General features: G+C 52.6%; 1 protein-coding gene across 1 annotated transcript; it reads left to right on the top strand.

Moving 5' to 3' along the window:
• Positions 1,151-4,872, top strand: ARL4C (ADP ribosylation factor like GTPase 4C). The gene is given in 1 exon segment (NM_001244315.1): positions 1,151-4,872. A coding segment is annotated over 1 exon segment (579 nt). The 5' UTR covers positions 1,151-1,370; the 3' UTR covers positions 1,950-4,872.

The raw sequence follows: 15,064 nt of genomic DNA, 5'->3' as shown, positions 1-15,064 counted from the left end.
CGTGGAAACAAAAATAAGGCAGCCAGAAAGGGGCTCCCTGGGACTGGTGAGTTGTTCGTTGCCGGTGTTTTCTGGGGCAGGCAGGTCAGATGTGTCCGTCGCCGTCGCCAGGGAGGAAAGGCTAGGCCTCCAGGGTGCCCTGGGCACAGGCCTGGGCCCGAGTGCAGCAGTGACCCGGTGGAGCCTCCTTGGAGCTCCAGCAGGGAATCGAGCCAGGGCATCAGAGAGGGCCAGGGTCCAGGGCACCGCAAAGGGCGCGAGAGTGGAAACAAGCCCGAGCTGGCTCCCTGCGGCCAGGGCTGGCCTTTCCCCCCTCCTGGGAGTAGGGGGACCCGACCCACCTCCCTCACTCCCCAGCCAGGCACTCTCAGCCCCACCCCGGCTGCCCCCCAACTCCTCGGCTGAGCTGTCCCGGCCCGCTTCCCCTGGACTCCAGGTTGCGCCAAAGCCCGCAGAGCCCGGACCCCCGAACCCACTTCCCTAAGCCGGCTGCACCGCCCACGGCTACAGTCCCGCCAGCAGTCCGCCCGCCTGGGCTGGGGGGGCGGGAATTCCGGGAGCCGGGAGCTATTTTTACAAGATGCGTCAGCAGACCGGGGAGGAAGAGCGGGCTCTGGGGCCCATTGTCTGGGCGCGGCGCGGGAGGGGACTCCGAGGGCGATTCCGAAAGCGCGGAAGGCGGGAAAGCGGCCCGCCAGGCGGGGAGGTCCACGCCCGACCCCCGGCCGCGCGAGGGGCGGGGCGGGGGCGGGGCCGAGGGGCGGGGCGGGGGCGGGGCCCGCGAGGGGCGGAGCTGGGCGCCCTCCCGCCGCTGCAGGCTTGCGGCGGCGGCGGCGGCGGCGGCGGCGGCGGCGCGGGGACTGCGGGGACAGCAAGGCGGCCGCGCCGGCAGCTACGCCCGGGGAAGCCCGCGCCCCGCCTGCGCCTGTGAGGCGCGCCCGGGAGCGGGAGCGGCCCCGCGGCGCCGCCCAGGTCGAAGCGCTCGCCGGACGCCCGGAGCCCGGAGCCGGCAGCCGCGGAGATCCCCGGCAGCGGCCGGAGCGCGGGGGCGCGGCCGAAGGAAGCCGCAGAGCGAGCCGGGGCCGGGGGAGGGCGCTGGGCGCGAGCATCCCGTGCTGCGGGAGCGGAGGCGGCTTCGAGAAAGACAAAAGCCCGCCGAGAGACGCGATGCCCGGCGGGCCCGGGCGCGGGGACCGCGGCGTCTGAGCGCGCAGAGTCGTGCGCCCCGCGGACGCCGAGGCCAGGCGGGTGTCCGCGGCGGAGGGCGGCAGGAGGGGCCCAGGTGCGCCCGGCCGCGTCGGGCCCGTAACTACTCGGGGGGCGGCGCCCTCCCGCCGCAGCCGCAGTGGCCAGCGCCGCAGCGAGGAGCCATGGGCAACATCTCCTCCAACATCTCGGCTTTCCAGTCCCTGCACATCGTCATGCTGGGCTTGGACTCGGCCGGCAAGACCACTGTGCTCTACCGGCTCAAGTTCAACGAGTTCGTGAACACGGTGCCCACCATCGGCTTCAACACGGAGAAGATCAAGCTGAGCAACGGCACGGCCAAGGGCATCAGCTGCCACTTCTGGGACGTGGGCGGCCAGGAGAAGCTGCGGCCGCTGTGGAAGTCGTACAGCCGCTGCACGGACGGCATCATCTACGTGGTGGACTCGGTGGACGTGGACCGGCTGGAGGAAGCCAAGACGGAGCTGCACAAGGTGACCAAGTTCGCCGAGAACCAGGGCACGCCGCTGCTGGTCATCGCCAACAAGCAGGACCTGCCCAAGTCGCTGCCCGTGGCCGAGATCGAGAAGCAGCTGGCGCTGCACGAGCTCATCCCGGCCACCACCTACCACGTCCAGCCGGCGTGCGCCATCATTGGCGAGGGCCTCACCGAGGGCATGGACAAGCTCTATGAGATGATCCTGAAACGCAGGAAGTCCCTCAAGCAGAAGAAGAAGCGGTAATGCGCCCGGCAGCGTTCCCGGAGCGAGGGGGAAAGCGAGCGAGTGAGTCGGGAATGAATGAATGAAAGGCTGGATGGTTGAGCGAGAACCCGCGCGCCCGCGAACAAAGACAGCGAACCAAAGCGACGCTTCCAATTTTTAAAGCGGAATCTGTGCACCCAAATGCAGGACTAGTGACTTGGCCCGGGTATGTAGGCAGACTTGCCAACCTGCGCTCGACCTGCCCCCCACCCCCGGCTCGGGGGACCTTTTGTCTGAACGCCAGAGCTTCTGCTGGGGAGGGGGGCCCCTCTGGGGAGTGGACGTGCAGGTTTGGCCATCCGCCCTCCGGGCCCAGGTGGAAGGCTCAGATGGCAGAGACAAAAAGCGATTTCTTCCCACTCCAGCAGGGCCAGAAGTTCGGGCTACCCCGCCCTCACTGGGGATCGCACCTGTGAGTTACCAGAGGTATGCCGCTCCCATAACCCCGGGAATCCCATTTGGGGGCCTGGTGGCAGTGGGAGGTGCTGGGGGGACCGCCTGTCCTTGCAGTCATGGGCTGTGAAAGCTGGAGAATTTTCTGTCACAGGGGCAGGCCCCTGTGAAAATCCATTTGTCCTGCTCTGGGCCCCCAGTGAAGTGGTGGCTTGGGCCATCAGAGGACTGCCTGGAACAGGAGGGCAGCCGGAAGGCCCCCGGCGCTGCGCTGGCCTCGGCTGGGGAATGGCCTCGAAGAATGCCCCTTTCCTGGTGCTTTGTGGTAGCTACGGAAGACCAGTTTTGTTGAGAACTGCTTTTCAGCCTGGAATCAGACATCTTTCAGATGGTTTGGATCCTGTCCATGTTGTGTAGGTCATTATCACACAAAGAGACCAATAAAAATTTTAAAAACCAAAAAAAAAAAAACAAAAAACAAAAAACCTGTTGGAGGTGGCAAATGATGCATTTACCGTTTGCAGAATAGTTAAAGGTGTTGTTTAAAGGGTAAGGCTCTTGATGTCTCTGCTGGATGGGGGGTGTGTGTCCTAGAGGCAGGGACCTCTCTCTGTCCTGGGTAATCGGCATACATTTCTAGACCCCTCTGTGGGGAATCTGAAATTCTCTTAGCCTCCTGATGGGTTTGGGTGAGCACATCAGCTGCAGATGTGTGCCGAATTACAAGCTGGTTTTTGCAAGGGATGGCTCTTGTAATCCTAACTGCTTGATGATGGGTTTTGGTTTTCAGGCTCCCCCCCCCCCAAATCTGCTATGAATGAACATTCATCTTAGAAATACTCAATTGAGGAAAAAAAGGCTGCCCTTTTAGAGCCCTTTAACGCTGCAAGTGGCGACATGTTCTGGTTTCTAATTTGGTTCCTTGTGGCCTATCTGGGTTTAAGTATTTTCACTACAAACGTCTCTCATTAGAGCGTTTGATGGCACGCACCAACACATAAAAGCCGACCTCATTGCATGGATTTTGAGGCCAGGGAAAAGCACAAGGAAGTCCTTCCTGATTCTTTCTTAGGGGAACGGGCTGCAGAGCTAATGCAGACCAGTGAATGCTCGAGATGAAAGAAAGCGTGTGACGTCACGGTCACCTGTCTTCAGGCTCCTCACAGTTTACTTGAAAGAGGCTTTGGAAAGAGCTAAAGCAAAAGAAGAAATACATATTTTTAATAATGTAATTTAAGAAAATCCTTGATAGTCAGGACGGAGGCTTGGTTTGCAGAAGCTGTCATTTGCCCCCGAAACACAGTGTCAAAGGGAAACATTGACGGTTTGATTTGGATTTCCTCTTTGAATCGATGTTTCTCGGTAGAATTCTGTCTCTTCCCCCACTGTCCCACATTTCTTTGCGAAGGAGGCCTTTAGAAATCGGGCGTGATCCTACTTGAGCATGTGAGCTAGTCAAATTAGAAACCCAGCCTATTGTCCGTGGCACTCAGAAAGTTAATTTAAGAACCAGAGGTAGTCCTGGCTTCCTGCCTGAAACCCAGTGCTTCTATGAAATATTTGAAAAGAGGAGGAAAACGAGCGATCCATCTTCCTTTTCTCTTTTGTCGGTGTATTTGTTCCCCCCTCCAATGCTGGTCTTTTTGTAGAAACTCAGTAGAGAAAATCTAGCGAAGCAGTGTTGCAAAGCCTGCAAGAGTTCCGTTTACAGCTCGACAGCATAGTCACTGATTTCTAAATGGGCTGGTCCCATCATCTGAAGATTCTGTATAGAATTATTAAAAAAAAAAAAATCCATCTTTCTTTATTTTCTTCACATGCGACAATTTCTTAAGCACTTTGACATTTTGGTAGTTCCACACTCTTGAGAGAATAATATATTTATTTTGTGACATTGCAGATGCCAAATACTGTAACCTTCTCGTGCTAACGACACTTAGGGTCAAGATCACTGTTCCGATCCCGTCCGGCTTTACAGATGATGCGAAGTGGTTTTTGTTTTTTTTTTTTTGCATCACCAGTACTTCAAGGGTGCAGTCACCTGTCTGTAATTGTGCAGTACAGCTCTGTGGTGTATCAACCAATAGTTAAGCGTCTCAGTTGATTTCTGTAGCGTTTGACCTCACGATGGCCCACGTCGGCTCTGACCCAACGGAGGAGGAAACCTCCTTGGCGTGGTGGCCCTGGGGGAGTCGCCTCTGATGTAGCTGTTGGTGACATTAAACCTCCTGCGCTTCTGAGAATGAATGGGCTCCACCTGGAGGAAGTTGGCCTCCCCCCACGAGCATTTGAAACGTCTTCTCATGGACACGGGGAGGCCGGTTTGGTAGCAGAAAGCTTCTCTTCCCAAATTCTCTGTCATGGTGTTGGGAACTCTGTCTTCTGGTTTGTTTTCGTTTCTACTGCTGTAAGAGTCCCTGCCCCGACCATCTTCCTCTTCTGTTCCCCGTCCCTTTTATATATGCATATATGATGCTGTGAACAGAAATAAATTATTTATACAATCAAACGTTTGGGGACATTGTGGATGGTTTTTCAGGGTGCCTCTGTTTCAGGGCCTGAGCGCGGTGGGATGTCCCAAGGTGGTGTCCGCTGTCCTCACGAGCTCCAGGGCTCCCTTGGTGGTCCCTGCTTTTTGGCCTTAAGTGTCCAGCTCGGTCCTGTGTGGAGGAAGTCGAGGCTCAGAGGCGGGAGTCTGTGCATCCACTGTGCCTGCACCCTGTCCCCTCTGATGCCTGTCACGGATCTCAGAAATCCTTTAAAAAAACGGCCTTACCGCCCAGCCAGCCCCCAGCCTCTCAGAGCTTAGAAAAGGTTGTGATTGTTCATTGCTTCAAATATATGATCTGATGATATTAAACTGGAAATACCTGGGCCCTGCTGAACAGCCTCGTGGTCACCAAGCAGCTCTCTGCTGGTGTCGGCTCAGTCCACCGTTCTTGAACCCATCAGAAGGACTCCAAGCCTGGAATCCTCTTAAATACTGTGTGGTGAGACCATGCTCTGTACATACCAGTGGGAAAAAAGTCCACTTTCTAAAGAAACAGCGATTGGGCCAGAATCGGTAGACCCTTGGACAGGTTCAAAGCGTAGCTCACGGAGGCCCTTGGCAGATGTTAAGGAACAAAACTAATGGATGGTTGGGTCTTAACTTTGGTGCTGAAGAGATCCCGTTTCAAAGTCTGACCCAGGCTAAGGGCCCTGTGATTTTTAGCTTCCGGGCCTCACTTTCTCCGTCTGTAAAATGGGCTCGTGACGGTAGTTGGGGAGGATGAGGCACAACAGTGCCCGCCAAGTGCTGATGGTATCTGAGCAAAGCTGGCCTTTGCCATTGCCTTTGCCACAGACGCTTCAGTTTGGACATCAAATTACATCCAAAGGGCATAGATGCCATTTCTCAAGACTAAAGCCGAAAACATGCTTATAGGAATAAAAATATTCGAACTCAGAAGAAGCGAAATTGAAATCCCCACCCCCCCCTTTGATATAACCTTAACTTACCCTTAATTTAAGGAGGAAGTCCCCAAGGAGCCAGGGGATACTTGGCACTTGGCCAGGACTGGTCATTTTACGTTTCCCAGGAAAATAACCCCAAGTGTTCTGACCTCCAGCAACCCAGGAGGCTCATTTCAGTCCTAAGCAGGTGCCTTGTTTTCCAGTTTGTACTTTTCCCCCAAAGTTTTGGTTCTGTGTTTGTGTTTGTAGTAGGTGGTTGACATCTCATTTTACTGGTTTTGTGCCTCCAGGGCCAGGGCTCTAAGATTCGGTACCAACATCCTAGGCGGTTTCGATGCCACATTTGTGTGGTACTCAGGAAGGACAAATGACGCGCATAAAAGAGAAGCTAAAAGGCCTGAAATGATCAAAAAAAGTAAGAACTCCCCAGAACTTGATCCCCTCTGATTTCCCGGCTCTCAGCCTTGTCCAGCTAAACGTCCCCTTTCTCCTCCAAGGTCATACACATATCAGATGCCCTGTTTGGCCTTGGCCTGCCGGGGAGACCAGCTCGCCGTCTCCGTTGACACAAAGGCATTTCTATTTCTCCAAATTATCCTGAAAACGGCACCTCCTTTTTCTGGGTCTCCCTGGCTCAGCAGGAACCTTTTTCCCTCCCTGCACCGCTCCCCCCCCGACCCAGACCACAGCCACAGCACTGACAACCTCAGGTCCTTAACCTGCTGAGCCACCAGGGAACTCCTGAAACCTTTTAAAAACAGAATTTGTACACAACACTGGAGTGCTTTGTACCTTTGTTTTGCACGATTTCTGAACTTAAGAGTGGGGCTTCGGTTTCTAAGAGGAAATTGTACACCGAAGGTATCTGAGAAACTGGCACGTTACTTCTTCCCCAAGATTAGAAGTGAGAATGAAAAGAGCTGTGCGGTTTCACCCTACCTAAGTTTTCAGAACATGCAGTGGGTGTTTCTTTGAACAGCCTAACCTTCTGGGCTCTGATGCTCCCATGGTGTGACGGCCCAGTGTGAAAGAAATAACCAAAACAAATGATTTTTTTTAAAAAAATCGTATCTCTAAGCAGGGGTTTGAGAAGGCAAGCATCTCTTTGCATATATCAATTAAAATCGCTGTCACAGAGTCATGTTAAGGAGAGTTTCTCTTGCCCTTAGTCCAGTGTAACCATTGTAATAGCCATTGCTAATCTTTACGGAGTGCTTAATATGTGCTGGGTATCATCGCCATGTGAAGGGTTTCCTCTGCTTGATTCCCCCCTGCCCAAGAGTCCCATGAGATCAATCCATTCATCAAATAAACGAATCAATTAACAGTATCATGCTTGTAGATGAAGAAGCCAAAGCGAACAGGTTAATCACCTCCTCTGAGGTCAATGGCTATTTAGGGTGGAGCCCAGGTTGAAGCCCCCTCCCTCCACCCCCAGGTCCCTGAGACCCAGAGGCTAAGCCCTTGGAATTTCCCCAGCCTGCTGCCCAGGGAGGAGGAAGGAAGCCGGGACTCCAAATCCTGGGAGAAGTGGGGGGAGGCTGGTGTCGCCAGCCCACAGTACCACCCTCCTGCACCCTCCTGACCCGGAGACCAGCATCTCCCACCCCCTCCCCTACTCACACGGACAGGCCTGGTCCCAAGCTCAGCGCCAGGCCTTCCCTTCTTAGAGAACACAGCCCCGGGTGCCTAGAAAAACCCAATCCCTCTTGTACCAACGTCCATCCTTGAAGAATTTTTTTTTTTTCTTTTGTCTTTTTTTTAGGGCCGCACCTGCAGCATATGGAAGTTCCCAGGCTAGGGGCCGAATCAGGGCTTCAGCTGCCGGCCTACACCACAACCACAGCAACTTGGGATCTGAGCTGCATCTGTGACCTACACCATAGCTCACGACAATGCCGGATCCTTCACCCACTGAGCGAGGCCAGGGATGGAACCTGCATCCTCATGGATACTAGTCAGGTTCGTTACCACTGAACCATCCTTCAAGAATTTTCTTTCTGGTATTTCAAGACACTGTCCCAGTTCCTGTCGTGGCTCAGCGGAAATGAATATATCACAAGTTCTCCTTGCTGTAAGCAGAAATCGGCAGACCATTGTATATCAACTATACTTTAATAAAAAAAAAAATAATCAATCAACCAATCAATAGAAACTGTGTTGGGGGTGATGGCTCCCTGCTTTATGCAGCAGCATTTACATATCTCAGGGGGAGGGGCCGCTGGGGCAGGTGTCCTGCCCCGGAGTCATCTGGCCTCTTCCACCTGAAGATCCCTCAGCTACACTCTGGGACTGAGAATCCCCGCCCTGCCCTCAGGGTGATTTGAAAGCTAACATGAGATAATAGGAAGCACAGTCCACCTGCAAGGCAAGTCCAGACACTTGTAAAGTTTGCAGGTTAAGCCTGGATGGGCCCCCTTCTCTCCCCACCCCCCACCCCCCGCAGGGATGGCTGCTGGTCCTGTTCTGAGCAAGCCCAGTAGCACCAGGGCTCCCGCCTCACTTCACTGAGAAGAAAACATCCACCTCCCAAGTCAATCAAAGGAGGCTTCAAGAAGCAAAATTTTTCTCCCTAGAAGATTCTGTATCTGGAGCCTTAGGTGAAAGTTTCCATTAAGTGACTGTTGGGGAAAATAAGTCTTTTTTTTTTTTTTTTTTTAAATGGTTGCACCCATGGCACATGGAAGTTCCCAGGCCAGAGACTGAATCTGAGCCGCAGCTGAGACCTACGCCACAGCTTCGACTGCCGAATCCTTTAATCCGTTATTTCCCTCCACGGCAACCCAAGCTGCTTCAGTTGGAGTCTTAACCCACTGCACCACAGTGGGAACTCTGCAGATAAACCTCTTTACATCTGTTGTTGGAAGAATCCTCATTCTTCTAGAGGCTGCTCCTGATGAGTTTCATTTCCTGAAACATGAACTCCCTGTGCAATGAATTTCAATGCCCACGCCTCCTAAAAGCTACAATAACGTCAATGTATAATTTAAAAGTCATCCTGGTAAGTAATGACAGTTGCACCAGCTTATTTCATAAGTATGTGTGTGGATCCATTCCTACAGAGATGAGATTTTTCATTGCTCTATAATTTGAAGTGTGTGGGGTGCCATATTTATCATGTAAAAAGCTCTGTTAAAAGGCATATCCTCCCGCAACTGTGACATCCATTACATCGAGGGCACTCTATTCCTGGGTACCAGGGAGACTTACAACCTGGTTCTTGTCCTCAGAAGGCTGATGTTCTAGCTGGAGAATCAGGGCTAACCTATCAAGGGAGGTGTTTGACTCCAAGGTGAAACATCCTTCGGTTTTACCAAAGACAAAGTCATTGCTGCAACCATGGTCACAGTTTTCATGCGATACTAGCCCTGGAGTCAAACTAGAAGTACGGCACCTGTGCATCTGTGTCCCTATGCATGTAACTTGAGGACTTCCGGTCCGCCCTCAGTATCCTCCACCAGCTCTTTCTGAGGTTCCCTCAGGGTCGTTCACTGTGCTACTGACCACCGCCTCTTCCACTGTCTCCTTTCCTGCCCTGACCGCTTGTGGAGGTGTCTGCTTCATAGACCTTCTGGAACCATCCTTTTAGGATCAGCATGGCAACCGGAACCACTGGCCGCCTGACTGTCTGATGGCTGGCCCTGGGCCATCTCAGAATCCCCCTTCTGATCTGACCCTGACTCTCTCCTTGAGCCTGTCTTGGGTGTCTCAGCCCTGTGGTCCCTTCCATGACACCTCAAATGGCTAGAAATCCTGGGACAAATTTGAATCCTAGTGTAGACCCCCAGGAACCTAAAAGCAGATGTGTGATCTGTCTCGGAATCCGGTGCTGCCATAGAGATAGGCAGTTCCTGCAGAGGTACTGAAAATGACCACTTCCTCCTGAAATTCACTCTAAGCCTGAATCCTGCTCTTTCGGAATCGGTTTGAGTCAGGATGGTAAAATCAGGGTTGAAGAGTCTGATTTAAGGTAAAGGCTTCTGAAGCAGGCACGTAGATAACCCACTCACATGCTCGCCTCTGTCCTCTTTCTTGCTGGCAGCACCTCAATTCTGCTTCGAGAATAGCCTCTGCCTCATGGCTATGTGCTCAGGGAAAGCGACCCTAAACCCTGTTTAAGGGGAGATAGGCCTGAACCATGAATTTAATCCATTCCTCTGGCCTGTGATTTGCTTAGGAAGGGTCATGTGACATGATTCTGACCAAGAAGACTATAGGAAAATCATCTTGGAAAGGAGTAAATGGATGGGCTTTGGGAATTTTTCCTCATGTATTAAAACTAGACACAAGCACCATGTAGCTCTCCTTGGCTGCCTCTGAATTTCAGTGAATGGAGATGTGATTCCCAGAGTGTCTGCAGCCATCTCAGCACCACGAGGAGAGCCAGCCCACACACTGACGATGGCGGAGGAAATGTGAAAGGAACCTGGGTCTTAGCTGATGTCATTGAGTGGCTGAAATAACCAAGCCTGGGCTTGCCCAACCTCACAACTTGTGGTATGTAAGAAGACAAATCACCCTTTGCTTGGGATGTCAGTTACCTGCAGCTACAAATGCTCAACAGCTAAGATCCATGGGACACCGTAACCAGCCCTTGGTGGTACAAAATATCTAGGGCTCCTCCTAAGAGAGGTGTGAAGGAGAAACGGCTCCATCACCTCTGTGCCAACAGATCCCAAGAAGACTGAAACCTGCCCCGGGGAGGGAGGGGAAGGATGGCCAGCTTGGCTCCGTTCCTGGTTTAATAGTGCCAGGGAGCCAAGGCCATGCAGCTGGGAGGGGGAGGTACACCTTGAATGCAATTCAGACGGAGCAACGGAGGGTGCCATCACCTGTTAAGCCCTTCCTGGGGCATTTCCTTTAATTGTCTGGACGGCTACAAGGTAGGTATGTTCATCTCGCCCACAGTGCTGCCTGCCTTTGGTAGACAGACAGACGATGGATAGATAATCACTGTCACAGTTAGTGACCCCTTATGGAGGGCCAGGCAAACTAAACACATTGGGCTGATGTCCTATTTGGATCCCACACATTATGGGACAGGGGCTGTTTTTATCATCACCCCCATTTCACAGATGTGGAAATGGGCAGAGATGCTGGTTGTCTGGCCAGGGTCACAAGCCACGAAGCCGAGAAAGATTGGAATCCAGGCAGGCTGACTTTAGAACCTGCATGACTCCCATGAAGCAGCCTGCAGAGCCCGCAGCTGGGGCCTGACACAGAATTTCTACAATATCTGTGAACTCAAAGAGCTTATAGTTGGTGCATGGTCCCACTGGGACATTGGAGACAGACAGCACAAGGGTCTCCAAACCAGAGCCGCTCAGAGATAAGGCACACCCCACTTACCTGGGGGGCTATTGCATGCTGGCCCTGATTTGCTAGGGCTGGGAGATATTCTGAGGCCTATTTTCTAGTAAGTTCTCAGTGAGGCAGCTGGCAAGTGTCAAAGCCATTCATTCCTCTGGAGCCTCTAAGCCTTGGCTTTGCCTCACCCTGGGGCCCTGGAAAGCCTTGTGTCTGAGCTGCATTGCTCTGGTCCCCCACCACCACCACCACCCCTGCCACAGGGCAGTGGCCCTTAAATGGGGGACAATTTTTGGCCCTCAGGGGATGAGGTCAATGTCACAACTAAGGGAAGAGGTGCACAGGCCCCCAGGGGACAGCCTTAGCCATGGAGAATTAGCTGGCTCAGCAAAAGACTGCCCACTGAAGCCTCCACCTGGCACCCCTCTCCCTAGGATATCTCCCCGGCTCGCTGTCTGGCTCCCCCTCTTCAGGTCTTTGCCAGCACCCCCTTCTCGGGGGCCTTTTCCCTGCCACCCTGTTTTAATTGTAACCCACCTCCTGCTCTCTCCCCCTTTCCCTGCATTATCTTTCTTCATGGCACTTATTTCCACTGCTGGACCATATAGTCCTCAATTACTTATGTATCGTCTGTCTTCTCCCATGTATTCATTTCCTGTTGCCACTGTCACAATCGTCACCACTTAGTGGCTTGAAACAAAATTATCTTACATTCTAGAAGAGGTCCCAATGCAAGGTGTCAGCAGGCCGGCGTTCCTTCTGGAGCCTCTAGGGGAGAATCTTTTCCTTGCCTCTTTCAGCTTCTAGAGGCTGCCGAGCTCCTTGGCTCGTGGCCAACTTCCATTGTCAAAGGGGAGAGAGTCACATCTTCAAGTCTCTTCGTCTGACACTTACCTGCAGGTGGCTGGAGTTACGCTCAAGGATCCTTATTACAGCACATTTATTTCTGTTCAACTTGACAACATGATAAATTGTATCCATTTACATTTTGCACAAAGCAAACGGCTTCATTTTATTTTATTTTTTAATTTTATTTAGTTTTGGCTGAGCCTGTGGCATGTGGAAGTTCCTAGGCCAGTGACCTCAGCCACAGCAGGGACGACCCCAGATCCTTAACCCACTGAACCACCGGGAACTCCCAGAGTGCTTTTCTTACTCTGCTAAATTCGGACAGTCCAGGAAAGTGATACCCAAGCATATTTAATTAAGCTGTTAACAAGGGCTATGTTTCAGCTTCCGTTTTCCACTTTCATTACCACCTGGGATGTAAATCACATTTGAGGTTTCCTTTGGTAAAACTCAAGGGTCAAACGCATCTGGGAGAAAAGAGCGAGCCTGATGCTACTGATCAGTGATTTCTAATGTTTCTCCTTCGACGTTTCAGATCTTAGGTGTTCACGCCCCCGGACTGTATATTGATTCCAGAACCGCATTTCCGGGTAGCTGTTTGCCACCTGGAATCCAGCCTTACGATAAACTCAGTGCCCTTATCCTAATTTCAGGCTCTTGGCCAAATGAAGGCGTTTAAATACCCACAGAGGGATCTGTATTTCTCGGGCTCTCCTCTCCCTCCAAGGGTCTCACGTTACAGTCACAATTCGGTCAAGGACACAAGAGGCTGTAAGGAGGATTCTGACTCCCGTTGGTCTTTCTCACTTGTGCTCCTACAGATGTAAAGTATTTCCATCCTCTGAAAGTCACATTAACCCTTGTCTGCTGGTATACTTTAAAGGTTATGAACAATATTCTTCAAGTTAGGAATCCACGGTTCTCCATCGGCGCTGGAATGAACAAAGCCTATTGACTGCTGCTTCTCCAACTGAAAGGCACCTGCTAAAATGCAAAATCTCACTTACTGGGCCTCGGAGAGGCCCAAAGCTCTGCATTTCAACAAGCTACCTGGTGATACTGAGGCTGCTGGTCTGTGGACCACACTCTGAACAGCAAGGAATGGAGCCACGGTGTCTGTATCATAGGAGACAGGTTGTGATGTTCTTGCACTAACAGCTGCTGGATCCAGCACTGAAGATAGCTGTATGTTCATGTCAGGAGAGGACCCAGATCTGCCCCACGACGTGAATACCACCGTGGGCTCTGCCAGCATATGGTGCTGGGGGGCTCACAGCGATACCAGCTGGTTGCTAGTGTGGCCTGGGCGCTCGTGAGACTGAAGTTCAATCTACCACATTTCTAGGGCAGCTCTCAGTAGCCATGAGCTTGGTGTTCAAGAGGATCCGTATAATTCACAGAATTTTAAGGTAATTGAGCTGCCTGTGGATACCTGCATGGCGGCGGGGGAATGAGACGTCACAGGAGAGGCTGACACTTGCGTCTGCTCCTTCTGCATGGCCCCTCCTGCTTCCTCGCATCCCACCGGGGGTGGAGCCTCCGTGCTTCCTGCACACTCCTGTGCTTGGATTGAGATGAGGTCCTGCCACTGATGCTCCCCAAGGCAACTGGAGGGGAAATGGGGCAGTTCCCAGAGGCGGTCCTTTCCACTTCTGCAGAAAGTGATGATCCAAGATGACGGAGGCGAACGGTGGGAGCAGCTCAGAGAGCAGAGTCACCTCTCCTGGAGAATGGTGCTGCTCTGCCAGTGTCGACGGTGATGTGAGCTAGATGGAAACCTCTGTTGTGTCAGGCCCCTGAGATTTCATAGTTGATTTACCGATTTTCCAAAGACGGCTCTTGTGAGCTCAGTACACCCCTCCGCCCCCCACCATCACAAGAACCCACAGTGCATGACAAGCAGCTGGCTCGTGACAGCTGAAAGTAGGTGACAGTGTGCCCACAAGTGCAGAATTCCCTCTGGATTGTAGGACTTTGTGCTCAGGGGTCTTGTTCAGTCCCCTCCTCTTTCTGACTCTTTATCACCAGGCACCAGTCCCAGGTCCTCCCAAACTTTTGGAATCAAGGGCAATGCCTCTCAAAGGTCAGCATCAGGTGAGCATCAGGTTTATTTAAAGTTTAAATGTCCCTGGCAGGGGCGTATAATTATACTCCAGCTGCAAAAAGAGATGAAGATGAAAGGGTGCGCTGGGTGCCAGGGGGCAGTGACCTGTCTTCGAGGCGTCTTGGGCTCCCAGGGCTACTGTAACCAATGGCCACAGTCTGGGTGGTTTAAAATGACGGGACCTTATTCTCTCCAGTTGTGGAAGCCAGACGTCTGGAATTGAGGTGTTGTCGGGGTTGGTTCCTTCCGAAGGGTCTGAGGGAGAATCTGTTTCATGTCTCCCAGCTTCCAGAGGCTGCGCCACCTTGCGTTCCTGGACGTGTAGACGCATGGCTCCAATCTCTGCCTCCTTCTCTGCTGCGTGTCCCTACGCTTCCCTTATAAGGACACTTGTCGTGGCATTGAGGGCCCACCCTAATCAGGGCAATCCCATCTCTAGACCCTTAAGTGCATCTGAAAGACCCGTTTTCCAAACAATATCACTGTGAGAGCTTCTGGGTGGACCATCTTTTAGTGGGTCACCATTCAACTGGTGCGGCAAGCAGTGAGAAGAAGCCCAGCCCTGAAGTGGTGAGTGAAATACTGACTGACCTCCAAGCACCTTAGCTCACGTGCTATGCATGCATCTCCCATCCACGTTGCACTGACTCTGTGCAGTCACCCCTCTGTACATCTCTGGCAGGGCATAGCCTGTGTTTTCTTCTTTTGCTTTTCCTTTTTAAGGCCACACCTGTGGCATATGGAAGTTTCCAGGCTAGGGGTCAAATCAGAGCTGCAGCTGCCCACCTACGCCACAGTGACAGCAACGCTGGATCCGACAGAGACTCATCTATGGCTACACTGCAGTTCACGGCAATGCTGGATCTTAACCCACTAAGCGAGGGCAAGATTGAACCTGCATCTTCACAGAGACAATTCGGGTCCTTAACCCACTGAACCACAATGGGAACTCCATCACCTGTCTTGTGTCTGCCCGTACACTGCT

Source organism: Sus scrofa, chromosome 15, assembly GCF_000003025.6.
Source record: "Sus scrofa isolate TJ Tabasco breed Duroc chromosome 15, Sscrofa11.1, whole genome shotgun sequence".
Lineage (NCBI taxonomy): Eukaryota > Metazoa > Chordata > Mammalia > Artiodactyla > Suidae > Sus > Sus scrofa.
The sequence above is the reverse complement of the archived record's forward strand: the minus strand, read 5'-3'. Positions and strand labels throughout refer to the sequence as shown.